Below are 10,792 nucleotides of genomic sequence, written 5' to 3' on the forward strand. Positions count from 1 at the left end.
AATGATGCTTATACCCTCCTAAACCCTAATCCAACACATGAAAACAATTTAAAATGTTGGCAAAAGTGGAAGAAAAAAAATTAAAAATGGCACATGACTTGCACATGACCGTTGACCGTCAATTTTAACCTCTTTGACTAATGAAAATGAAACTTTTGTCATAGATGGTAGTTTGATAGGGTCAAGTGTCATAGTTGGTAGTTCGTGGGAGAAAGTGACAAGGCACTGTAATTTATGGGGGCAAAAGGTAATTACCCCTATATTTTTTCTTTTATGGTTAGGTGTATCTGAATACTCTAAACCTCCTTAATTTCAACAAAAAGAAAAATAAATAAATGGGAAAAACGTCATATCACTCACTTAATATCACCTAGCTCTTATTTGGTACAATATAGGGCGTCGCGTTACGCTATTTGAATGCTTTAATGCGCCTACCAAATATGAACACGAACCGTTTCATCAAGAATGATGCTGCCCCACCGTAATGGTTGGTACATCAACTGAGATTCGTGGCACCTTCTGGCAAACGATTTTCATCTCCTTCTGCCTTATTTTTACTTTTCTCAAAAAAAAAAAGAAAAAAAAAAAGAAAGTAAATATATTTTTAAAACTATTTTTTTCATTTCATTTCATAAAAATCAACACCTTTATGTCACATGATCAATCACTTAATTCTTATAACTAATAAAAAAAATTAAAAAAACAAAAAAAAAAAAAAAACAAAGTAAACTCATTTCAAAAGCCATTTGTCAAAGGACCCTATATTTAAATCTTCTGATGCAACTTGATTATTTTTTCCATTACAAATTTGGGAAACCCCCAACCTCATGATGTCAGAACAACTTACAACACTCGCATACTTCTTCAGCCCACGCCGTAAAAGACACCAGTGTCGCTGATTTTTTATAAATTTTTTTTTTTTTTTGAGGTAGACAGTAGTGTCAAGTTGTCAACTAGTACATGTTGTTGATATTTTTGATAATCGCTTAAAATTATTCTACAACCATTGTCATTGTACCATTCTGCTTCTGGTGTTGACAATAATGATTTAGTAGTATTTGTTTTTTTAATAAGCGACAATAATTTAGTATAGCTGGTTAACTGCTTTCATTTTATTCGCTTAGTGTTCTTACTTTTGTAGTCCTACCTCTAGTCATGTAGCATATATCCTATAAATAGGAGTTGTTGTGACTTAAGGCCATCAAGCTTCAATTCCAAGATATTCAAACATAATCATGAACATGAATAGTACCAGATTTGGTTTTTCTCTTTTCTTCTTCATTATTATTTCTGAAAGCATGTTTTTGGGCATGGCACAAAACACGACAGTCCCAGTTGATGTGGGTGTGGTTCTTGACATGGGTACATGGAATGCGAAGATGGGGTGGAGTTGCATAAATATGGCTCTTTCTCACTTCTATGCTTCTCATACTTACTACAAAACTAGGCTGAGGCTTAACATCAGGGACTCCAAACGTGATGTTGTTGGAGCAGCTGCTGCAGGTTCTCTCTCTCTCTCTGTGTTTTAGTTATCATTCCGAACAGCTGTTAAGGTCATTATGCGTAATTAACGACAGCTCTTGTTTTTTTTGTCTTTTTGTTCACCTCCTCCAATACCATAGATTAGATTTAATAATTGGTTTTCCTTATAACTGCACCCGTATTCACAAAATGCGAATATTACTTTTAAATATTTGTATTGCATCCCGTATCAAGTTTTTACTAACCATATCAGCGTGATTATTGTAGTTATTGTTTGCTACCCGCATATTAAGTAAAGGGAATGTGAATACTGTTATTAACTACACCTATATACTCTAAAACCGCTATCTAAATCAACATATGCAGATAGTGCTTTTTGTTAATTGCATTAGCATCCACATGTATGAATAGCGGATGCGGACGGTTAATATTTACTCGCATGTACACCCTTAGTTATACTATCTAGCATTTTATAATGGAAAAGAACTCATTAGGTGGTTCTACTATCAACATAAGAACTAGCTAGTTTTATGTATGATAAATCACAAAATTGGAATGTAAAAGTTAAGAACTGCACTTGTCATTACTTTATAAAATTTATGACTAGGGAACACACCCCCGCCCAATTTTCTTTTGAGAGAGTTTTGGTAAAGCCAGGATTATACAAAACGTTCAACTATATGTCGAAACGTAATTCATAAACGTTTGATTCTTGTTGAAATTGATTTAATTAGGAGGCATTTGGGACATGGAATAGCTATTCTTGAAAATATAAGAAGATGAAATGGAATAGCTATTTATATTTTTCACTTTGGTGACATTAATGCGATCTTACTAGAATTAAACCAAAATTACTAAAATACCAACATTTTTTTATTAAAAAAATTGAGGCTCCATTTGTTGAAGGTGGAACCCAAGCTACTGACGACGGATCTCGAAAAAAAAAGATGGTGATTTTTTTTTTTTTTTTTGGAAAAATATAGTCTATTTATAAAAGAATAGCTTAACGATTCACTCTTTTTGTTTAGAGAAATTGCTATTCCTCAATTTCAGGATTAGCATTTCCATGGGAATTGAATGGCTATTCCAGGGCAAAAAAATCTTATTAAACAATGAAATAACCATTTCATTGCATGAGTTTAATCCTTGAAACAAACATACTTTAGAATTTTTATTATGTGGACGCAATTGGGAACATCGATCTAGGTTATTGTTAACATAGAGACAGAAGGCCAAAGATTGAAAAAAGCTTTGTTACTTCTAAGTGAGTCAAAATGAATATAGTGGTAAGGCTTATCTATAATGCATATATATGAGCTCAAAAATATACAACATACAATATAACTAATTAAGGATGTAAATGCGGGCGGATATTGATCGCTCGATAGCGGCTATTAACCGCATGCATCTCCATACCTTTATATGTAATATACATTTTTTTATATATTTTATATATAATATATTTAATAAATTCACCAAAATGACATCGTTTTAGGTTAGGTATAAGTTACGTTTACATTGGTTTATGTTTTTTTTTTTCACATTTCATTCATTTACTTCACTAGCTAGTTCACTCTCACTCCGCCAGAGCCTCCGCCAAAGCCCAAAGCCACCATCTTCTTGCACTCGTGCCTCATCTCTGATTCTTTCGTATCTCAAACTCTCATTGCAACATTTACCATCCTTTTGCTGGTTTGATTGTTGTGCTCATTAAATCATGGATAAAAAAACATAAGGATGTTTATTGTGAGCATTGATTACTACGAATATTTTGAGGTCGTAACCATTGTCCCCCACTTTTTTTTTTTCTCAGTTTTACATATTTTTGGTGTTGCATTATATTTTCAAAACATTAGGACTTCAAAAAAAAAATTAAAACAAGCCCAAAACACTAAAAATCCGCCCAAATTATTTGCAAAATTGTATAAAATAGGCCTTAATTGAGACCCAAAGATTGCCCAAAAAACTAAAATAGAACAAAAAGGTCCATTATCTAATATGCGGACAGTCGGTAATAACCGTATTTAATAACCGCAATAACTGCGCGGATACAATTAGTAAAAACATGATGCAAATGCAGATATCTAAAAATGATAGAGAGCCCCTATGATTCGGAACATCTACAAACTACTACTTTTACAGCACCCAATTAGCATGTGACACATAATCATTTCATGAAAATTGCAAAAAATCAAAATGAGAACATACATAACAAATCAAAGTGAAAAAAATACCGAAAAGACCCTTGGCCGTCCCAACCAGACCCACAGCTAGACCCATCGCCGGCGTGGGTCTCGCCGGCCATGACTTGCAGGTCTGGCTGGCCGTGACCCGCTGAAACCTGCCTCAAAACCTATTTCTAATGCCCTAAAACCCGTTTCTAATGCCTCAAAACCCATTTCTAATGCTCAAAACTCATTTCTAATGCCTCAAAATTCGTTTTTGGATTCAAATCTAAAACCTAGAGGTTTGTTAACCCTTTAGGGATTTTATCACCCTAAAGGCCGGGAACCGACGCCGAAAAGAGGTGACCCATGGCGTGGGTGGGTTTCTACCAGACACACAGCGAAACCCACGAGAGACCCATGGCATGGGTCTCGCCAAACCACAGCACGAAGGGGTCTGGCCAGACCCCTTCACCAGTTCTTTCATCTTTCTTCTTTTTTTTTTCTCTTTTTTTTTTTTAATTTTTTTTTCTTTGGTGCAAATCTAGTGTATTAGGACTTAGGTTATTTTGGTGCATTTTTTGAGTTTTTGCTTAGGTGTCAGTTAGGGATTGGGGGCTGTAAAACTGGGGTTTCAAGGAGGCTCCTGACCAAAGTTAAACTCAAAATGATATCCACATTTTGATGTGGATATTGCAAATAACTGCATCTGCATCTGCATGTACACCCCTATTAAGCTTATAGTACAATGTCTATATAGTATATTGTATACTTAAATATGGCAAGGATCTCCTTGCATGTGAGGAAAAATATAGCAAGAGATCATGTTGACTTATTATCACCAGGAATATGGCAAAACATTCTAATATCGATCTAAATGGCACTTTGACTGTTGTAGTAAATGGGTGAGCCAGTGGTTTGAGTCCGTAATAGTTAGCTTCAATCCTAGATTTGAAAATTAATGTAGAATCACTTTTATCTCAACTTACCAAATAAGAAATGCTGGGCAATAAAAAATTACTATTAGATTCAAAATACAATTGTGATCTATCCAAAATTCAATATTGATTTTCACTGCCACGTCAAGAAGTGTGCACTTAAGAGTGTGGGAGTGAGAGTGTGTGTAGTATTTCTCTTACAAAATACTAATTTGTGAAGCTTTAAAAAAATTGAAAAATATCTTTAATTTTTCTTTTTGTACGAAAATAACTTTCTAAAACAACTCATGCCAAGCTTAAGGTGAATACATGCATATGAAAACTTTTATTTTCTAGAAAACTAAATTAGAGAATAGATTGTAATGACGAAAAGTAAATAAAAGATTGACTCGATGTTTTATATCATATATCATTACATTAAATTTCTAATCTTTTTGATTGCTTATCATGATCACTGCACTTTGCCAATTATGCATTGATGTAGTGATGGTTACTGGATGGCTAATCATTTAGAGTTCCATTTGACATTTATTTAGATTTCTCTTTGTTTTCGAAATACAGCTCTATACCTGATAAAAAATGGAAAAGCGCAAGCCATCATAGGGCCACAAAACTCGATGCAGGCCAAATTTGTCATCGATCTAGGGAAGAAAGCTCAAGTGCCCATCATATCATTTTCAGCAACAAGCCCTTCTATTACTTCCCTTCGGAGTCAATACTTTTTTCAAATTTCTCAAAATGACTCACCTCAAGTGAAAGCTATAAGTGCAATTATTCAAGCTTTTGGATGGAGAGAAGTTGTGCCAATCTATATAGACAATACTTATGGGAAAGGTATAATACCCTACTTGATTGATGCCTTGCAAGAGATTGATGCTCGTGTCCCCTATCAAAGTTTCATTCCTCCATCAGCCACAGATGACCAGCTTGGTCAAGAACTTTACAAGTTGATGACGATGCAAACAAGAGTCTTCATTGTGCACATGTCACGCAATCTGAGTTTTCGACTTTTCATCAAGGCAAAAGAGATTGGAATGATGAGAAAAGGTTATGTATGGATCATTACCAACGGGATAAGCAATTCATTTAGTTCGATAGATGCTTCAATCATAGACTCAATGCAAGGGGTATTGGGTATAAAGACTTATGTTCCAAAAACAAGAGAGCTTGAAAATTTTACTATTCAATGGAAAAGGAAATTCCAACATGATAATCCAAACATCACCAACGCTAAACTCAGTGTTGTTGGCCTATGGGCTTATGATGCTGCTTTCGCACTTGCTAGGGCAGTCGAGGAAGTTGGGTTCACAAATATTGGCTTTAAAAAGACAAATGCTTCAAGTAACTTAACTGAGCTCGAAACTATTAGGGTCTCTCAAAATGGCCCGAAATTGCGCGAAGCATTATTGGGTGTAAGATTTACAGGACTTGCTGGAGACTTCAGTCTAGTTAATGGGCAACTACGATCATCTACTTTTGAGATAATTAATGTGAATGGTAATGGAGAAAGGAAAATTGCATTCTGGACTCCAGAGAATGGATTGGTAAGGAAATTAAATTTGGCGAACACGAGCACATATTCCACTTCAAAGAATAATCTAGGACCTATTATATGGCCAGGTGATTCAAGCTCTGTCCCTAAAGGTTGGGAGATTCCAACAAATGGAAAAAAGCTGCGAATAGGAGTTCCGAATCATGGTTTTAGAGAATTTGTTAAGGTGACACCTGATCCTAACACTAACACAACAAAGGTCACTGGGTACTGCATAGACGTCTTCAATGCTGTAATGGAAACATTGCCATACACTGTTAGTTACGAGTTCATTCCCTTCGCAAAGCCAGATGGTGGAAGTGCCGGTAGTTATAATGATTTGGTCTACCAAGTATTTCTTGGGGTCGGTAAAAATCATCTCACTATTTTTAGCTACTAAGATAACATTATTTTCTTTTGTTCATTTCCCTCCTAAAAGCAATTTTTATCCAAACAAGGCACTTATATTAATAGAATTGATGGAAGTAAATAATTTTTTTTACAGAACTTTGACGCTGTGGTAGGAGATACAACGATCATAGCGAATAGGTCTAACTTTGTTGACTTCACATTGCCATACACAGAATCTGGAGTATCAATGGTCGTGCCAATCAAAGATAGTAGACCAAAAAACCCATGGGTGTTCTTGAAGCCTTTAAGTTGGGACCTTTGGATGACAAGCGGTTTTTTCTTTGTCTTCATAGGCTTTGTGTTATGGGTTCTTGAACATCGAATAAATGATGATTTTCGTGGGCCTCCCTCACATCAATTTGGGACAAGCTTATGGTACAGCTTCTCCACCATGGTTTTCGCACATCGTAAGTTCCCTTTATCATGTTCTAATTTATTTTTATATAATAATGAGTCATCCAAATACTCGATACAAGGCCAATGTAGAATATACCACCTTCAAACATTTGTCTGCCTATTACAACTATAAAAACGCATTTCATAGAAACCAGAATGAATGAATTTTCCATTCTTCTAGAATAATTTACTACTTATCTAACTTACTTAACTGCCTACTACTAGGTTGATGTGTATATATAAAGTATTGCTTACATTCTCTACTATAATCTCTGAAAGCAAATACTAGTTTTGTAATGGTCAACTTGTTTTTGTAGTATGAGATTGAGTCAAACAAGATTATAAGTAAATAAAATATGATTAATTTGGATATTAAAGTTATTAATATAAATTCTTAAGGTGATTACATAGGGGATAAATAGTCAATTAACAGTTTAATAGTGTTGAATGAAACCTGGAGAGACCTAAAAAGGATAATATATATGATAAAATAAGAAATTTCTATTAAGAACTCACTAATACACAAGAATGATACAAGTGTATAAGATTCACACTAAACACAAGAAACTTATCAATTACCAGTATAAACCTTTCCTCTTAGGCCATGACACACATCACCCTTTCTCTCGTGATTTGTGACACACGAACAACAAATAGCACATGGTTTCTATCATCGCACACTGATCACACTTCCCACCACTCATGCATTAATGGCATCACACTCTTTCTTGAGCTGTGCTTTTGACACATACTAACATACATAGTGAGTGCTTCCTTATATAGTAGTCAATGTTAGCCGACTTTTCTAGACTTTGCAACTTGTTTCTAAGTGTGATGCCCCGAGCTTCCGAGAGTTAATTATCCCAATAATCAACTGTTGTACTTAAGCCTATAGAATCATTTTTAACCCCCTAGAGTATGCCTTAACCTAAAAACCAAGCATTTACTTAAATTTAGCACTAAAACCCAAATCCAACTTTCTCACCGAACGTTGAGTGTGGACCACTAAACGTTCTCCCATGTCTTTAGTGCGAACGTTCGACAGGGGACCACACCGAACATTCATTGACCAAAACTTGATCCACTAGGTATTGACCAAACGTTCCACTTGCAACCCTAGAACCACTATGTAATAGGACATCGAACCCATTGTACCAAACGTTTAGTGATAGTTTGAAAAGCATTTTAACCCATTCTCTACCTCTACAACATAAGACACGCCCCCTCACCCTTATAAATACCCCCTTTCGCCCCTCAGTCACCCTTGACACCAGAAACCCTAACCATAAAGTGAGAGGAGAGTTCTAGAGTGGAAGAAGAAAGCTTTGGGGAAGATTTTGCTGTCTTCAAGGTAACCCTTGAACTTTCACTAAGTTTTCATGTTGTCTTGTTATTATCTTTATTTTCTTCAAGTTTTTAAAGGTGTTATAACTTGTGAACAATTTTTCTTCGAAGAAAATGGAGGTTTTCAAAAAGTTTTAGAAACGCTCACTTATCTCTGGTTTTCTTGTGTGTCATCCGTCACTATATGTGCATGAACTTGTTTAGAGCCTGGGATGTAGTTATAACATGGTAACCTTAGAATAGAAGCCCAAAAATCTACATTTTTTACTCTGCCTGAACATTCTCCAACTCTGGCCGAATGTTCTCCCTGTGTCCGAACGTTTGCCTCTTAAACAAAACATTCGCTCTGAACCCAGAATGCATGACAATAGGGTTTTTGACCTTTTAGCTTAGAGTGATCAACTAGGACCTTTTTGTGTCTTTAGTAAACCCTCTAGCATTGCATATAACGATAGACATATTTCGTTATAGTAGGGATTCGAAATGTTGGACGACTCAAGAGGGCGTATGAGGTAACTAAACACTTATGACTACTTTCCATAAAAACGTGTGATATGTCAGCTCACTGAGCACACGTATGATATGAGCATGCCTACTTTTTTATAACTTGGTAATTATCTTAATAATTGGTTGATAAGATGCATCGTATGACATGGTACACTGGTACATGCGGTATAATGGCCATGGGCTTACTATATATAGTTGATTCTATGGCCAAATGTGTGCGGACGTGTTATATGGGCCTAGGATCCAATGGTTATTTCATGACCAGCGCAGCTTTAATTTGCGGGTCACGACAGGACGTACATCATTAGTAGCGTGGGCCACTCAAAGTCAGACTTGGTCGAGCTGCTAGTATTATGGACAGTAGCATACACTAGCTACCAGTTAATTGAATTGGGGTAATTGCTAGTAACCCTACTAGATTGGTCAAGGCTAGATTTGGGAGAGTTTCACCAAGTCAACTTACTAAGCTATCCATGATCTATTGGGAAGATACGTGAGAAAGAGATTAGGGAAGACAGGCGGTGGAAGTCGACAAGAGGTGAATTAAAGGAAAGGAAGAACGAAGTGGAGAAAAAAAGAGTAGGATTGAGAAGGAAAACAAACGCATTGGATGGGAGGGGCTGTGTTAGGCTCTGAGATGTGGTTGCTAGAGCAGAGATGAAGTGGGAGGAAAATTTTGGAGAGACTGGTGGAGCTGCCATTGATCAACACTCATCATCGCGTAGTGAATATCCTCAATGTAATAATTCATGCAGGAAAGCATTCTTCACATCCATTCTTCGAAGGTTATATAATTTACTAGCTCCCAATACTATAAAAATCCAATCCATACTATTGCCAGAATCCCAAAACCACTGGCAACACCTTATACGTCTTACTTAATCCATGTAGACAAGTCTTCACTTTATCAGCCCATTGGCATGAAATAGGTGTAACATCCTTTAATTTTGGATGCAAATACCGTCTTCCTTCCTTTCCTCCATGTTGTTCTTTTAGCATTTTCTTCAAATGCAATATTGTCTTCCTCATTTTATTCTTCAATACTATAACGTACCACATATAGTGTTCTATGCACATCAATCTTCCATGGGCTATTTTTTCTTTCTATCTTTGAATCTTGCTCAAGTTCACTAATTAATGGCATATGTCCCTCTATGGTTTGAGGACAGGATTGCATGATATATTTTTGTTTTCTCAGTCTACTTTTATTCATGTGATTGGAGTTCACCTCAAAGGCAATGATATAGTCTTCATCATAATTAACTACTTTATGTTTGGTCACTACCAATGGCGTTTCCTCTAACTTAACTACAATAGCACTTGTTGCTATTTCATCGATGATAAATTGCTGTTTGACAACTTCCTAGTTGAAATCGGCTTCTTCTTATGAGAAAGTTCATCCTCAAAATTCATTATGACAAAGGATGCTTGAAAATCCCATTAAGCTTCATTATAATGCATGTCTTGGTGATCACTTGATGTCACCAAATTTCCTTCTGCTAAATATGTCTTAAGTTGATAGTCTCATGGATAGTGTCATTTACGACCACATTTAAAGTATTTAATAATTTGATTCAAATGTTTAGTTTACCTTGAGTGTTGATCATCTTTTTGCCGATTATTTTGAGTTGATAATTCTTTTCTTGACCTTTTTCATTCTACTTTTTCTTTTTTAAATATGGCGCATCTCTGTCGTCTAGGTCGACCTATCCTAGTACCACCAAAAAGTGTCTCTTCCTTGTTCTTCAATGAGACCCGATCCAATTGCTTGGCCAAATGTTTTTGGTTGACTAATAAATTTTTCATCTCCTCAAGAGAACAGTTGGCTAACCATGAAAGGTTATTATAATTCTTTGACATTCTGGACAATCCATGGATGATAATCCTTCTCATATTTTTTTCATTAATTTTAATAGTGGGATCTAATTCAAAGATTTTAGAATAAAGAGACTTGTGAGCTCTTATTGGGTCGTCAAAATTAACTCGCTCTCTAGAAGTTGAAGTTGCATATAATTTTT

At 35.6% G+C, this 10,792-nt stretch overlaps 1 protein-coding gene and 1 pseudogene across 1 annotated transcript; both read left to right on the plus strand.

The window, feature by feature from the left end:
- The first annotated feature begins 1,235 nt into the window (after window positions 1-1,235).
- LOC132185167 (glutamate receptor 2.2-like) lies at window positions 1,236-7,245 on the plus strand. Its single transcript, XM_059598978.1, has 4 exons — window positions 1,236-1,503; window positions 5,147-6,480; window positions 6,622-6,934; window positions 7,241-7,245. The coding sequence occupies exons 1-4, from the start codon at window positions 1,236-1,238 to the stop codon at window positions 7,243-7,245; spliced, it is 1,920 nt and encodes a 639-aa protein (XP_059454961.1).
- A 2,186-nt stretch (window positions 7,246-9,431) lies between these two features.
- LOC132185168 (glutamate receptor 2.2-like) overlaps window positions 9,432-10,792 on the plus strand; it is a 5,952-nt pseudogene continuing 4,591 nt past the window's right edge.

This window comes from Corylus avellana, chromosome ca6 (genome assembly GCF_901000735.1).
Source record: "Corylus avellana chromosome ca6, CavTom2PMs-1.0".
Taxonomy (NCBI): Eukaryota; Viridiplantae; Streptophyta; class Magnoliopsida; order Fagales; family Betulaceae; genus Corylus; species Corylus avellana.

Bases quoted from the DNA above. Each gene is read 5' to 3' on its own strand.
- LOC132185167 (XM_059598978.1), top strand. From the start codon at position 1,236: ATGAACATGAATAGTACCAGATTTGGTTTTTCTCTTTTCTTCTTCATT. The intron at 1,504-5,146 runs GTTCTCTCTCTC...TTCGAAATACAG, and splicing joins TGTTGGAGCAGCTGCTGCAG to CTCTATACCTGATAAAAAAT. The intron at 6,481-6,621 runs GTCGGTAAAAAT...TTTTTTTTACAG, and splicing joins TCTACCAAGTATTTCTTGGG to AACTTTGACGCTGTGGTAGG.